Consider the following 17,454-nt stretch of genomic DNA (forward strand, 5'->3'; position numbering starts at 1 on the left):
TCTTATTTTGACGAATACTCCAGATAAATGGGATGGCAGGTAGCTTAGTAGTTAAGAACGTTGCGCCAGTAAGCGAAAGGTCGCTGGTTTGAGTCCCGAGCCGACTAGGTGAAAAATCTGTCGATATGCCCTTAAGCAAGGCACATAACCCTAATTGCTCCTTTAAGTCGCTCTGGATAAGAGCGTCTGCTAAATGACTAAAATGTAATCATAAACTGGGTGGTTTGAATGCTGATTGGCTGACTTTTAAAAATCCACCTCTCTAAAAACAAGTCTCTCACCGTTGCCGCCTGCTATAGACCACCCTCTGCCCCCAGCTGTGCTCTGGACACCATATGTGAACTGATTGCCCCCCATCTATCTTCAGAGCTCGTGCTGCTAGGCGACCTAAACTGGAACATGCTTAACACCCCAGCCATCCTACAATCTAAGCTTGATGCCCTCAATCTCACACAAATTATCAATGAACCTACCAGGTACCACCCCAAAGCCGTAAACACGGGCACCCTCATAGATATCATCCTAACCAACTTGCCCTCTAAATACACCTCTGCTGTTTTCAGCCAAGATCTCAGCGATCACTGCCTCATTGCCTGCATCCGTAATGGGTCAGCGGTCAAACGACCTCCACTCATCACTGTCAAACGCTCCCTGAAACACTTCAGCGAGCAGGCCTTTCTAATCGACCTGGCCGGGATATCCTGGAAGGATATTGATCTCATCCCGTCAGTAGAGGATGCCTGTTTTTTTTTTTTAATGCCTTCCTCACCATCTTAAATAAGCATGCCTGATAGGTGAGAATTATCTGTTAATTGAATGATTAGAATATTCCGCCCTGAAACATATAATTGTATGGAATTGATTAGAATGTATAAAATCATAATCAATAAATGTGTAGTCCTAGTCCGAATTGTTCTTGACTCTAGAACGTTCCTGTGAATAAACCTTTTTGACTATTTTAGCTGGGCCTCTGTCTGTTTCATTCGACCAGGATCTTACAAATTCTGGTTTGCAGACTGAGGAATATAATTAAATTGGGTTATGTACCTTGAGAACAAAATTCTCTTAACAATGCCCCATTCAAGAAATGTTGAACCAGGAACAGATATAGCCCTTGGTTCTCTCCAGACCTGACTGCCCTTAACCAACACAAAAACATCCTATAGCGTTCTGCATTAGCATCGAACAGCCCCCGTGATATGCAACTTTTCAGGGAAGCTAGAAACCAATATACACAGGCAGTTAGAAAAGCCAAGGCTAGCTTTTTCAAGCAGAAATTTGCTTCCTGCAACACAAACTCAAAAAAGTTCTGGGACACTGTAAAGTCCATGGAGAATAAGAACACCTCCTCCCAGCTGCCCACTGCACTGAGGACAGGAAACACTGTCACCACCGACAAATCCACTATAATTGAGAATTTCAATAAGCATTTTTCTACGGCTGGCCATGCTTTCCACCTGGCTACCCCTACCCCGGTCAACAGCACTGCACCCCCCACAGCAACTCACCCAAGCCTTCCCCATTTCTCCTTCTCCCAAATCCAGTCAGCTGATGTTCTGAAAGAGCTGCAAAATCTGAACCCCTACAAATCAGCCGGGCTAGACAATCTGGACCCTTTCTTTCTAAAATGATCTGCCGAAATTGTTGCAACCCCTATTACTAGCCTGTTCAACCTCTCTTTTGTGTCGTCTGAGATTCCCAAAGATTGGAAAGCAGCTGCGGTCATCCCCCTCTTCGAAGGGGAGACACTCTTGACCCAAACTGCTACAGACCTATATCTATCCTACCCTGCCTTTCTAAGGTCTTCGAAAGCCAAGTCAACAAACAGATTACCAACCATTTCGAATCCCACCATACCTTCTCCGCTATGCAATCTGGTTTCAGAGCTGGTCATGGGTGCACCTCATCCACGCTCAAGGTCCTAAACGATATCCTAACCGCCATCGATAAGAAACAATACTGTGCAGCCGTATTCATTGACCTGGCCAAGGCTTTCGACTCTGTCAATCACCACATCCTCATCGGCAGACTCGATAGCCTTGGTTTCTCAAATGATTGCCTCGCCTGGTTCACCAACTACTTCTCTGATAGAGTTCAGTGTGTCAAATCGGAGGGCCTGTTGTACGGGCCTCTGGCAGTCTCTATGGGGGTGCCACAGGGTTCAATTCTTGGACCGACTCTCTTCTCTGTATACATCAATGATGTCGCTCTTGCTGCTGGTGAGTCTCTGATCCACCTCTACGCAGACGACACCATTCTGTATACTTCTGGCCCTTCTTTGGACACTGTGTTAACAACCCTCCAGACGAGCTTCAATGCCATACAACTCTCCTTCCGTGGCCTCCAATTGCTCTTAAATACAAGTAAAACTAAATGCATGCTCTTCAACCGATCGCTGCCTGCACCTGCCCGCCCATCCAACATCACTACTCTGGACGGTTCTGACTTAGAATATGTGGACAACTACAAATACCTAGGTGTCTGGTTAGACTGTAAACTATCCTTCCAGACTCACATCAAACATCTCCAATCCAAAGTTAAATCTAATCTATTTCGCAACAAAGCATCATTCACTCATGTTGCCAAACATACCCTTGTAAAACTGACCATCCTACCAATCCTCGACTTCGGCGATGTCATTTACAAAATAGCCTCCAATACTCTACTCAATAAATTGGATGCAGTCTATCACAGTGCCATCCGTTTTGTCACCAAAGCCCCATATACTACCCACCACTGCGACCTGTACGCTCTCGTTGGCTGGCCCTCGCTTCATACTCATCGCCAAACCCACTGGCTCCAGGTCATCTAGAAGACCCTGCTAGGTAAAGTCCCCCCTTATCTTAACTCGCTGGTCACCATAGCAGCCCCCACCTGTAGCACGCGCTCCAGCAGGTATATCTCTCTGGTCACCCCCAAAACCAATTCTTCCTTTGGCCGCCTCTCCTTCCAGTTCTCTGCTGCCAATGACTGGAATGAACTACAAAAATCTCTGAAACTGGAAACACTTATCTCCCTCACTAGCTTTAAGCACCAGCTGTCAGAGCAGCTCACAGATTACTGCACCTGTACATAGCCCATCTACAATTTAGCCCAAACAACTACCTCTCTCCCTACTGTATTTATTTATTTTGCTCCTTTGCACCCCATTATTTCTATCTCTACTTTGCACATTCTTCCACTGCAAATCTACCATTCCAGTGTTTTACTTGCTATATTGTATTTACTTTGCCACCATGGCCTTTTTTTGCCTTTACCTCCCTTACCTCACCTCATTTGCTCACATTGTATATATACTTATTTTTCGACTGTATTATTGACTGTATGTTTGTTTTACTCCATGTGTAACTCTGTGTTGTTGTATGTGTTGAACTGCTTTGCTTTATCTTGGCCAGGTCGCAATTGTAAATGAGAACTTGTTCTCAACTTGCCTACCTGGTTAAATAAAGGTTAAATAAAAAATAAAAAAATAAAAAAGCTGTGATATATCAGACCGTATAACATGTGTATGATAAAACATGTATTTTTACTGTTCTAATTGCGTTTGTAACTAGTTTCTAATAGAAATAAGGCACCTGGGGGGGGGGGGGGGGGGGGGGGGTATGCATAAGAACAGCCCTTAGCCGTGGTATATTGGCCATATACCACACCCCCTCAGGCCTTATTGCTTAAATATGTTGATAGCAGTGTTTTCCCACTGGATCTTAGTGACCACTGCCCAGTTGTCTGTGTCAGAGATGTGAGAATGCATAAATCTAAGCCTAAGAGGAACTTTAAAAACTTTAGTGAACAGGCTTTTTTTACATGATCTTTATTTTAGTGACCTTGATTGTATCTCAGCTATCCTTCAACCTGATTTTGTCACGCCCTGATCTGTTCCACCCCCCTCCAAGTGTCGCCCATCTTCCCCATTATCCCCTGTGTATTTATACCTGTGGTTTCTGTCTGTCTGTTGCCAGTTCGTGTTGTTTGTTCAAGTCAACCAGCGTTTTGTGTCTCAGCTCCTGCTTTTCCCCAGTCTCTCTTTTTCTCATCCTCCTGGTTTTGACCCTTGCCTGTCCTGACTCTGAGCCTGCCTGCAGTCCTGTGCCTTTGCCCCTACTCTAGATTACCGACCTCTGCTTGACCTGACCCTGGGCCTGCCGTCTTGTACCTTGGCCCCATTACTCTGGATTATCGACCCCTGCCTGCCTTGACCTGTCGTTTACCTGCCCCGGTTGTTACAACAAACATTGTTACTTCAACACAGTCTGCACTTGGGTTTTACCTGAAACCTGATAGATTAAGCTTTTTTGTAAATGTCTTAAACAACATTGCAGATAATCATGCCCCCTTCAAAACTCAGAGTTGAAGGTAGATCGAATGCCTGATTCCCTACTGAATTTTCAAGTCATTCGTAAGAGAAATGTTGCCTGGATCAAGGCCAGGAACACAGGCTTAGGCCCAGATTGGCAATCTTTTAAGCAACTGAGGAATCAATCTATCAAGCTAATCAGAAAGGTTAAATCTGATTATTATGTAATCAATCTTTCTGATTGTAAGGGGAATCCGGCAAAATTCTGGAAAAAGGTCAAATCTTGTACTTCCTCCTCTTTGCCCCAACAAATAAATTCAGACTCTGGCCCCATTAAGTCAGAATTTATTGAAGGACATAAGGGTGTGCCGCAGGGGTCGATACTAGGACCTGTTCTTTTCACTATTTATATAAATGCTATTGGTCAATCGTTTCAAAAATGTACATTTCATTCTATATGCGGATCATACTATTATGTACGCAATTTCCCTGGTTGTGACAAGGCTACAGTCCGATTTTGTAGCTTTACAGGAAGCCCTTACTGGGGTTGGCCGTGTAGGCCGTCATTATCAATAAGAATTTGTTCTTAACTAACTTGCCTAGTTAAATAAAGGTTAAATAAATAAAATTCTAAAACTTGTGCTTAATACGAGAAAAACAAATTACATCCTTTTTCAAGTTCTCATTAGATTGTTCCAGATGGATTACATCTTCACTCATCTGATGGTTCTATAATTGAACAAGTCCCTGCATACAAATACCTTGGTATTTGGATTGACAATGATTTAATGTTTAAAAAGCATACAAATGCATTTGTTAAGAAGCTACGATTTAAAGTGGGCTTTTTTGATAGAAACAGATCTAGCCTCTCTCTAGTCAGCAGGAAGCATATTGTGCAGTCAACCTTCCTACTTGTTCTTGATTATGGTGATACTATTTATCAAAGTGCAGCTTCCCTTACTCTTAAACCCCTGGATGCTGTTTATTATAGGGCCCTTTGTTTTATCACAGGAGACAGTTTTATTACTCATCGCTGCATTCTTTACCAAAAGGTTGGCTGGACCTCTTTAAAATCATGTAGATCATATCAGTACGCTCTTTTTGTTTACAAAGCTCTATAAGCTTCAGACTTACCCAACATCACTGTTAAGATTTAAAATGACAAGTTGTCAAACCCATTTTCACAGGGTTGGTTAACTATGGAGACTCCTTTGGTGTCTACAGTGTTACGTAAATCGGCCTTTCATTTCCTACATTTGGAATAATCACCAAAAGACGTCTCGATTGGATGCTTTGATTTTCATAACGAAGAACGTGTTTGTATTTTAATGTGTATTTCATGTGTATATTGTATATATTTATGCCTATCTATACTATACTTAGTCTCAATATGACTTCCCTGTTGAAATAAAGGTAAATAAATAAACCTTAACCTTAACCACACTAACCCTAAACTTATATTAATTTAAGTGACATCTTCAAGTGGATTAACCTTCGGGAAGAAAAAGAAAACAGGCAATGAAATGGGTGCCTGTGGAAGCCGAAATATTGTTTATCCGGGTCCTCGAGAGCAGGCAAAAACTCAGTAACCAATTATACAAGAGGAGCATGGCCTTTCACCCTCTCATTGGAAGTGCATCTTCAATTAGAAAGGTCAAAAATAGGGAAACTGCAGGCTTGTGCCGGGCTAGAGGAGTGCTGAGAAGACGGGGAGGATTAGAGGGGACGAGGATAAGAGTGAAGGAGGAGAGGGGAGTGACATACTCAGAGTACAGTGGAGTTACAGTATGTGCTTGAGTTGGTTCAGGTGATTTGTTAGATGGTGCATGCAACCCCAGCAGGTGAAAGGTTTGATTCACACAAGGGCCACATACATGCACTAAATATACCATTTGTTCTTGGTAAGTTAAATGACTGTAGGCCATCGTACTATAAAAAAAAAGACTAGGAGTGTTTCCTAACCTAGGGCCTGGAGTTATTGCTGTTTTCCTGAATGGCTGTTCATTGCACAACGCAACGCGGAGTGCCTGGATACAGCCCTTAGCCGTGGTATATTGGCCATATACCACAAATCCTAGAGGTGCCTTATTGCTATTATGAACTGGTGACCAACGTAATTAGAACAGTACAAATAAATGTTTTGTCATACCCATGGTACATGGTCTGATATACCACAGCTGTCAGCCAATCAGCATTCAGGGCTCAAACCACCCAGTTTATAATGCAATATAGTCTGGTACTCACCGCAGGGTCCTCGGTGCTGGATGTGAATCTCCTTCTGCAGGGCGCAGCCCATGGCCTTCATCTCACACTGGCTGCCGTAGCTGTGGCCGTCACTGCCGCACACCAGGTCGGGCATCTGGGGGCAGGCGCCATGGCACTCGCACACGGGCTCGTTGTTCTTCACCACGCACGCGGCCCCGAACTCGCAGGCCTTCCCCAGGCATGGGCTGGGAGTGTGTAGATCTGAGACAACAAACAAGGGTTAGTGGTGAAGGGGGATGAGGGAGAGGTGAAGAAGGAGAAGTATTGAGGGTGGGGGGGGCTGAGGGTTGGGGTATTGAGGGTTGGGGGCATAGAGGCAGGGAAGGGTGGGGAACTCGGGATAGGTTAAAAGAGAGCGGAGGTTGATTAGGATCAGAAGGATTTCAAAAAGGGGGTTGTCTGGTCAACGTGGGTGCACTATGGTCAAGTCTAAAACATGTACCTGACTCTTATCCATAGTACTTCCTGTATCAATCAACTCCCTCCTGGTAATCTATTTTTGTTGTTGTTGGTAATCTCATTGGCCATAAGTGTCTGACCCCTCTGTATGACCCAATCAGCAGTGTCTGACCTCATGTATCAGAGACCCACACCCTAAGTTCTATGAGTAGAAACCTTGACCTTGTGTCAATCGATTGGAAACTGGGGATGAACGGTAGATGATAACATATTTTTCTATTTATAGGGAAGTAAACAGGTGCTGATTAATTGATGTTTCCCAGCATGCCGTTCTTCAAACGCAGCCATTTGCATCTCACGAGAGCCTCAGAGAGAGAGAGAGGGAGAGAGAAAAAGATGATGAAGAGAGCTCTCGCTATGTGGATAGAGAAGAGAGGGGAAGGGAAGACTAGAAACAGAGGAAAAGAGAAAGAGCAGCGTCTGCTTAATAATACACAAAGCCCAGCTCCTGGGCAGTGGGAGAACATCAGAGAAGTGTCCGCATGCTGCTTTGTTCTCCAGCCACCCCACTACACTGTAACTTCCTTAAATTGGGGGCCTTGTTAGAGAAGTGGGTCAGAAACGAGAAAGAAACGCGCAAAGACGACAATGTGATCCACGGAATTATATTGTTTCATCATCATGGCATTTATTTTCCTTCATTCCCCCCGATCAATCCTTCATCAGTATTGTCGCCAAGGTTAGGCGTATGTTAGCCGTATTGTAAGGGGGTGGATTGAGTTGGGGATGGGGTGGGTGGGTGAGTGGAACAGATTGACAGTTGAATCCCCAAGGCCTCGGAAGACTGTGGCGTACAGTACATCCTCGTCAAGCCAAGCGGGCAGGAGAATTATGCAGGGGGCGGCGAAGCCATGCGAAGGAGGCTCATTGGCATGCCTGGAGCGTGGGGGTATAGCGCGGTGGCGCTAAACGCGGCGTGTCTGCCGTTTGGGAGATAGATTCAAATGCAAGTGAATGTGAGGATGCATTTTATCCCTGGATTCCCAGCGAGAGATTGTAGATGGGGAAAAGAACGGAGCGGAACTCGGGTATGTCACGGGTGGTAGATGGTGTGGGAATAGGGTTACAATGCTGAATCCAGGCTACCCCCCTCCTGTGTCTCCTCCTCTCCCCATGGCAACCAAGGGTGCAGTCATTACCCTGATTATTATGGGATTAGACTAGAATCACGCCGGGCGCTCCGTTTAAGAAGCTGCCGCCGTTTAGTTTCCGAACGCACGGGTGCGTTTAATACTGTTAAAATCCCCCCAAGAGCCTCATCTCAGCTCTGGGTAAAATCATCAACATATAGCAGAAGGTAATTTCCCACTGTGGGTGAGAAAGGAGGGGAACAGATAGGAGTGAAGTCATCTCAGAACCCTGGAAGAGGCTTGATGTAGCAGTTCGATAGATAGCGTCTAAAATCACAGGACTGTGGTGGAGAAAACATTCATAAGTGTCAAGATGGACGCTGCAGGCTTTCCGGCGCCCCACGGCGTCTGTGTTAGGGGGTAGTAGTTTAGGCTGTAGTGTAGAGGGTCCGCAATCAGCAAGGAACACTTTCAGGCTATTTTATGCGTATTATTTATTCATGTGAACGAGCGCAGAACAAACGTTTGGGCCGTTAGGCAGCCGTCATTGCGATAGTGTCTCTCCACAGGATGATTCGGCGTTATAAAAAGCCTCACCTGTGTTCTACACCTCTTTACATAAAGAGAGCAGCAGAAGAAACAAGGGGATAAGGCCCTAGCCGAGACTAGTGTGGAGGAGGAGCAATCGCCAGGCTACATCTAGTGCCCGTCGGCGACCGTAATTGAACAAATCTTTACGGATCCTGAATAAGGATGAGCAAGACGACAAGGATCTCACTTTTTCTAATGGGAACATTGCGGATTAAGTAGTGGAACATTGCTATTGATTTCTGTGTTGTGGGAAAGCCGGCAGTTTGAAAGAGCTCCCGAATTGGCATGTAAATATGTATGTGGTGGAACTGTGCCTAATTCAGCCGGGCTTCAAAAAACGCTATTCTGCCTGATCTTTTTTCTACACTGTGTGTGTGTGTGTCTCTATGTGTGTAGCGCTGGATACAGAGGGCGTGATCAGCACACACACACTCGTGGCCTTGAGAATGGTTCAGGACCCATTTCCCAAGGCACAGCTCCCTAAAATGCAACTGCAGCCTCCGATAACCTTCAGTCCCTTGTATTCTTTGTTTCTACCCCAAAAATAAGGAATGAGAAATAATCCCAAACATTCTCATTCCCCCACTTCTTCTGGAGGCAATGTTTTTCTCTCAGATTTATTCAATCAAAAAAGAGAAGGGGGAGTGGCGAAACTCCCCAAGTTCTCTGTGAAATAATCTTAGCATGGAGAGAGAGAGTGAGCATACGATGAGAGACTTTGAGAAACCTCCAGCAGCCCTTATACCCGACTTTGGTAATTGAGAAGGCTTGCATATTTTCTCAGTCTGAAAAAAAAAAAAAAAACTCAGGGAACTAAAAGCGTATTTTCTCCCTCAAAGGCAGTGAGGGGGACTTTGAAACAGCAGCCTATCATCCCAGAGGCCTGGGTAGAGATGGTAGCAGTGGCTGTGCTGTTCAAGGACTGGAGCTGCCACAACACACTGACAGACAGACAGACAGACAGACAGACAGACAGACAGACAGACAGACAGACAGACAGACAGACAGACAGACAGACAGACAGACAGACAGACAGACAGACAGACAGACAGACAGACAGACAGACAGACAGACAGACAGACCGACCGACCAGACAGACAGACAGACAGACAGACAGACGCCTCAGTAGAGGGACAGATACTAGGTCACAGGCTAGTATCTACACAACAAATGCCCCCTCTGTTTATCAGACGAAAGAGACGAGACGATGGTGACTCACTGTTTGTGTGTGTGTGTGTGTGTGTGTGTGTGTGTGTGTGTGTGTGTGTGTGTGTGTGTGTGTGTGTGTGTGTGTGTGTGTGTGTGTGTGTGTGTGTGTGTGTGTGTGTGTGTGTGTGTGTGGGATCCAGAGTGCCGCAAGCGTCATCAAAGACGTGAGAGACAGAAAAAGGTGTGTTGGCGAGGGATGTGTGAGCGAGGAGATGAATAACTCTCCTCTGTTCAATAATTCTTCTTCTAGCTGCAGTCAAGAAACTGTTTAGGAGTAGACATCTCATACCAGTCCCTAGAGGCTTCTCTAAGAAAGGACAATGTTTCTGTCCCAGACATGGCGACTTGGGAGTCTGAATGCTTCCACCTCTTTCTGCCCTTCTCCCACCAGCCTAGGCCAGGCTCCTTCCTTCCTTCCTTCCTTCCTTCCTTCCTTCCTTCCTTCCTTCCTTCCTTCCTTCCTTCCTTCCTTCCTTCCTTCCTTCCTTCCTTCCTTCCTTCCTTCCGCCGCTCCCCTACTTTCCTTTTGTTTTTAATTAGTCTGATATTTTATAGTGGTGAGCTCCGAGCTTAAAGGGCAACTCCACCACTTTTCAACCTAATTTGTATTATCTCTAGCACAACACCAGTGTCAACATACTGTACGCTTAGTGTACAAAACATTAGGTTCACCTTCCTAATATTGAGTTGCAAACCCTTTTTCCCTCAGAACAGCCTCAGTTCGTCGTCGGCATGGACTCTACAAGGCGTCGAAAGCGTTCCACAGGGATGCTGGCCTATGTTGACTCCAATGCTTCCCACAGTTGTGTCAAGTTGGCTGGATGTCCTTTGGGTGGTGAACCATTCTTGATACACACGGAAAACTGTTGAGTGTGAAAAACCCAGCAGCGTTGCAGTTCTTGACACACTCAACCCAGTGCGCCTGGCACCTACTACCTTACTCCGTTCAAAGGCACTTACAGTAAATATTTTGTCACCTTCTGAATGGCACACGTACACAATCCATGTCTCAATTGTCTCAATGCTTAAAAATCCTTCTTTAACCTGTCTCCTCCCCTTCATCTACACTGATTGAAGTGGATTTAACAGGTGACATCAATAAGGGATCATAGCTTTCACCTGGATTCATCTGGTCAGTCAATGTCATGGAAAGAGCAGGGGTTCCTAATGTTTTGTACACTCAGTGTATGTGACAAAAGCCCATTTCTAAGTTTTGTGGACAGAAATATAAAGTTAAAACATCAGCAAAAGTTACAACATTTTAAAAACAGTGATTTTCAAACACTATGACATCCGCAGTGACATGGGGAGCAAGAAAATACCCTCCTTTGGGCTAGAAACCTGTTGCAGGTTTTGAAAATCATAGTCTTTTACTCTTCATTCTACCCTGTGATGTCACAGAGACGCCTTTTTTTTAGGACTTTTCTTCTTATCGTTTTGACCGCAGATCATAGTAATGCCCTGTTTCCACATACAGTATGTAGACACTGGTTGGTGCTGGAGATGATGAATGAGGTTGAGAAGTGGCAGAAATGCCCTTTAGGACCAGGGAGATTAGAAGTCCCTGTCAGATGATGCTACCGCCGTAATGCTAAGAGAACCATAACAGCCACAGACCCACCCACTGATAAAACGTTCTGCCAAGGTTCTGCTACCTGTCTCCCCCACCAAGAGGCGGAGCGACCCTCAGTGACAAACGTTCCGCTACCCGTCTTCCCCCTCCCAAGAGAGACGTTGCCTCTTCCCTGTCTCTCACTAAACTGCTACATTAGTCAAGATTTAGAGGCCTTATCTGACAAGCAAATAGGGGATTTCTCAGAGTTGACCTGAGTATTACCTCAGTCAAAGCCTTGTTGAGCTGAACACACTCGGCAGGCGGTCTGTATATAAGCCTGGAGAGATGGAGTGTCATATTCCTAGCCTTGTTTGCGTGGGTAATGTTTGCGGTTTAAGCCTGTACATATGGATGTAAATGCAGGGAGATTATTTTATGCGGTAGAGCTTCTCCCTACTCATGCATATGTAGATTGGAATCTTCCCTGCTCCAATTCTGGATTACTCCCAATGTCACTATAAGAATCTAAGAAAACCCATCCCTGCGCTCTAGGTAGCAAATTCGGTGAGGGAGAAGTGGCTGCCGGCACCGCCCACTGTGTAGAAACAGCCAATGGGAAGCAGAGACAGCGGCACATGTTGCGGTGCGCCCTAACCCAGTTTTGTCGGTGCTGCAGGGGGAGTGCCTGCCACCCCCTATGTCTCGCTAGCAGTGAAAACTTTTATGGAACATATTAAAATAGGTGCCAGGAACGGGAGAGAAAAGTCTCAATATTAGCATATGGTAAAACGAAGGCCCGCGAGCTGTGTTTCCCTGCTTCGGAGCACTTATCACAGAGTAATGGCTGCAAGGGGACAGTCCTCCACTTGACATTTAAAACCCCAAACACACTTATTTCTCTTCTACCAGACGACACAGGGAACACAGATGAAGTGAAATACAGCAAACAGAGGGAGAGAGTGGGTGGGGGGCAGAGAAAGACAACAGCGAGGGAACAAAGACAAAGATGAGCTCCTCCATCTCATGACATGTGTATACTTACAGAGAACAGAGGAGAGAAGAGGGGGAGGAGAGGAAAACTAAAGGCAGGCCACCAAACAGCAGATGGGCATCATTGGCATGGTGGGCCTGGTCCGGGTGCACTGACCAGCAGCACACAACACATACACTGTAGGAAAGGAAGAGGAAGGGAGGGAGGAAGCAAGGAGGGGTGCAACAGATGGGGTAAGGGGTGGTTCGCCATAGGAAGAACCTGCTGTACCCATAAGGCCTGGTGACTGCAGCGACTCTGCCACCACCGACACACACACAATCACACACCACCACCACACACAATCGCTATGGGCCGCTATGATCCTTAACACCACCTTACCACCAATCTACAGTGCCTTCAGAAGGTATTCACACCCCTTGAATTGTTCCACATTTTGTTGTGTTACAGCCTGAATTTAAAATGGATTAAATGTAGATTTTATGTCACTGGCCTACACACAATACCCAATAGTGTCAAAGTGGAATTATGCTTTTCTGAATTTTTACAAATTCATTAAAAATGAAAAGCAGAAATGTCTTGAGCCAGTAAGTATTCAACTCCTTTGTTATGGCAAGCCTAAGTAAGTTCAGGAGTAAACATTTGCTTAACAACTCACAAAATAAGTTGCTACCTTTGAATGACTACCTCATCTCTGTACCACACATAATTATCTGTACGGTCCCTCAGTGAATTTAAGATTCAACCACCAACACCACGGATGTTTTTCAATGCCTCGCAAAGACGGGCACCTATTGGTAGATGGGTAAAAATAAAAATAAACAGACATTTAATATTCATTTGAGCATGGGGAAGTTATTCATTACACTTTGGATGGTGATCAATACACCCAGTCACTAAAAAGATACAGACGTCCTTCCTTCCTAATTCAGTTGCCGGAGAGGCAGGAAACCGCTCAGGGATTTCAACATGAGGCCAATTGTGACAGTTACAGAGTTTAATGGCTGTAAAACTGAGGATGGATCAACAACATTGTAGTTACTCCACTTTACTAACCTGATTGACAGAGTGAAAAGAAGGAAGAGTGTACAGAATACAAATATTCCAAAACATACATCCTGTTTGCAACAAGGCACTAAAGTAATATAGCAAAAAATGTGGCAAAGCAATACGCTTTTTGTCCTGAATACAAAGTGTTACATTTGGGGCAAATAAAATTAGTACCACTCTTTATATTTTCATCATGTTATGGGTATGCTTGTAATTGTTAAGGACTTGGGAGTTTTTCGGGATAAAAAAAGAAAACGGAATAGAGCTAAGCACAGGCAAAATCCTAGAGAAAAACCTGGTTCCGTCTGCTTTCCACCAGACACTGGGAGATGAATTCACCCTTCAGCAGGACAACAACCTAAAACACAAGGCCAAATCTACACTGGAGTTGCTTACCAAGAAGACAGTGAATATTCCTGAGTGGCCGAGTTACAGTTTTGACTTAAATCTGCTTGAAAATCTATGGCAAGACTTGAAAATGGTTTCCTAGTCAACAACCAATTTGACAGAACTTTAATCATTCTGAAAAGAATAATGGGCAAATGTTGCACACTCCAGGTCTTTAAAGCTCTTAGAAAATTACCCAGAAAGACTCACAGCTGTAATCGCTGCCAAAGGTGATTCAAACATGCATTGACTCAGGGGGTTGAATACTTATCTAATCAAGATACATTAGTGTTTTATTTTAATGAATAAAAATACAAAAAGTTCGTTTTTTTTTGCCACTTTGAGTATTTTGTGTGGACCGTTGACAAAACATGACAATTAAACCCATTTTAATCTAACTTTGTAACACAACAAAATGTAGAAAATGTCAAGGGGCGTGAATACCTTCTGAATGCACTGTAACTCCCAGAGCAAGTCCATTAATTAGATTCATTACCAAACATCACTGGAGGTCCTCTCTGGGTTCAATGGGTACTCGACCTATTATTGTTTATGAGTATAATCAAAGCCAGTGACTTGTGTCGTCGCACAGCAGCAGAGATGCTAATCAAATAAACATGCAAATTATAAATATTCACCGGAGAGACTTGTCACCTAAGGCGCACGTTTCAGTTTTTTTTCACCCCAATTTCTCCTCTTTTGCAGAGGCTCTTTGTCAATGACAATGTCTCTCCGGCTGAGTGATTTTCTGTTAACCTCCAGGGGGAAACTGCGTGTGTGAACGTGTGCACGCACACACACACACATATGCACACACACACACAAACACACACACACACACACACACACACACACAATCTCGCACCGCTCTTAAATGGCATTCATACCATTTATCTAACTAAGTACTTCACTGTGTGTGTGTGTGTGTGTGTTTGTGTGTGCATAGGTGTGTGTGTGTGTGTGTGTGTGTGTGTGTGTGTGTGTGTGTGTGTGTGTGTGTGTGTATGTGTGTGTGTGTGTGTGTGTGTGTGTGTGTGTGTGTGTGTGTGTGTGTGTGTGTGTGTGTGTGTGTGTGTGTGTGTGTGTGTCTGCCGGCCTGTCTGTCTGTGAACCGCTGTACCATTTTATATGTCCATGTCTAACCGGAGTGAAAGCTTCCTTCCAGCTCTCAGGGTCAAACGAGAGGCATCTTAAACCACTTTGACTTCGTTTTTCAGCTGAGCATCCTAGTAATGCTAAGAATTGGCTTCTCGCAATCCACCACTATTCCCTTTCAGCCCCTTATAAAGTGACCATCTCATGAGAGACTGACCTCGAACACATTCCTGTGGAACTCGATTGTGGCTTATGGTCAATATAAGACCATATAGGTTATTAATCAAATAGGGCAGCATTGTCTTTCTCAGCATGGCCGACACTGGTGTTTGTATGATTAGGCTAGTCTGCCCCCCCCCAACCCCCCATAGGGGACAAGTGCCCCTTTAGGGACAAGGAGAGCGAAATGGCGGACGACAGTCACATTAGGGGGGTTGTCACCACACTCACCGCAGGTGACTGAGATTTACAGCCTCATATCTGGAGCTTTTCAGCCCTCCTGATGGCTTGTGGCATGATTGATCTATAATCTAGCACTGTGTCTCACCAAATGTGTGTGTGTTTGTGTGTGCATAGGTGTGTGTGTGTGTGTGTGTGTGTGTGTGTGTGTGTGTGTGTGTGTGTGTGTGTGTGTGTGTGTGTGTGTGTGTGTGTGTGTGTGTGTGTGTGTGTGTGTGTGTGTGTGTGCGTGCGCGCGCGCGCATCTGGGGGGTGGTGGGGGTAGTGACAGCCATGACACCCCATCACCCCAGTCTTTCACTCCCTATCCACCTCTTGGTTGAAGCTCTAAGAGCCATCGGGAAGTGACAAAAGGCTGGCTAATGCCAGGCGGCACACGGTGAAGGACTGAACCACTTAAGCTTATGGGGGTGCATGGAGAAGACTCTGCACACAGCAGGAATGCCAGGACAGCAGCTGGATAGGAGGACTATAGATAGGAGGACTATAGAATGGCAAAAGACAGCAGGGTCCCTTTCTTCTTCAGTAGTTTGAAGGGTGTGTGTATGTGTGTGTGTGTGTGTGTGTGTGTGTGTGGGTGGGCGGGTGGGTGTGTGCGTACCTCTGCTTTTGGTCACTCTAAAATGCTGGTGTGTTTGGGATGTGCCATTGCAGTTAGCAAAGGTGTCCCAGTTAGCATGCCACAACCACGTTCTTTGTGTAGTGTTGTTGTTAGGATGAAAGTACAATGAGAAACAATGGCTCCCACTGTCACAGTGGTAAAAGAGTGTCGCGGGGTGCACGGCCGTAACTGTAACTTGTGCTCCGCTCGTGCTATTGACCACGTCGTGACAAAGAGGCCATCTAAACACACAGACACACACACACCGTCACATACAAACAGCTTTGGCACACACAACCAAACAAAATCAATGCACACAAGCTTGCACACACACAACCAAATATACACACACATGCACACACACAACCAAATATACACACACATGCACACACACAACCAAATATACACACACATGCACACACACCCAAAGCCTCACTCGCGCACGCACATGTATCTGCCAGTGGACCTTGTCAGGGCAGTGACTCCTTAAGACTAGCGGAAAGGAGACTAGCAGTGCTGGGGTCTCTATCTAATCCCCACCCGGCCATCCAGACACACAGAGGATGAACGACTTACGAATTAGGAGAAGAGGAGAAGTAAGAGAGGGCGGAAGGAGAGATAGAGAGACGAGAGAGGAGAAGACGAAGAAACACAGTAATTAAACATCAAACCGTGTGCAGGTGTCCAAAGGTAGGAACACAGTCCCGTCGTCACCCACACTAAACCAACAGCCTCGGTGGGCACCTTGCTCCTCTCCTTTTGATGTTTAATTAAATAGTCGAGCGAGCTGTTTGGCTAAATATGCAAATGTCAATAGAAACGCATTAAAAAACACTGTAACTTGCCACCGGCTAAAACCCGCCGAAAAGGACTGTGACAGTTTACTTTGTCGAAAATAATGAAAAACAAAAGAAAAAACACATAAGCACCCGGACATTTCGCTTGTTAATTTATGCGTGGCAAAAAGACGGGGGAAGAGACTAGAAAACAATGCTAATGAGTTGCACCGTGATACTGTGGAGCGATGCTTCCGACGTCACCTAGCCGAGACGAATACAACTTAGTATTCAGATAAGCAACCCGAGTGAGACGAGATAGAGATATCTGTCGAAGAAGAACCAGAGGAACATTGCTACAGAACGCCTGTGGTTTAGCTTGTCTGTCGAGGACAGCCACTCTTCCTCGGGGGTAGGCTATCTATACTCCGCAACGGCCAACGCGTGCGCAGGATTTTACTCCGGACAAACAGGAACACACCGGAACTCTACAAAATCGACTAATCGTAGTCTTCGATCGATGCTTTGATGTGCTGAATCGTATGCGTTACTGCTTGGCTGGAGCAAAAACATGCACCCACGCCGGATGGCCTTGGCAGGAGTATGTTTGCCCAGTGCTGCTCTAACTCTAAATATACACGTTTTAGTTTTT

At 45.3% G+C, this 17,454-nt stretch overlaps 1 protein-coding gene across 2 annotated transcripts in view; it reads right to left on the reverse strand.

The window, feature by feature from the left end:
- LOC120059395 (agrin-like) overlaps positions 1-17,454 on the reverse strand; it is a 283,055-nt gene that overhangs the window by 66,639 nt on the left and 198,962 nt on the right. For both annotated transcript variants that reach the window (XM_039008413.1, XM_039008414.1), the window contains one exon: positions 6,539-6,760. In XM_039008413.1, the coding sequence (XP_038864341.1) occupies positions 6,539-6,760 (222 nt within the window). The remainder of the gene's footprint in view (positions 1-6,538; positions 6,761-17,454) is intronic.

The sequence above is a fragment of the Salvelinus namaycush genome, chromosome 14 (genome assembly GCF_016432855.1).
Source record: "Salvelinus namaycush isolate Seneca chromosome 14, SaNama_1.0, whole genome shotgun sequence".
NCBI lineage: Eukaryota > Metazoa > Chordata > Actinopteri > Salmoniformes > Salmonidae > Salvelinus > Salvelinus namaycush.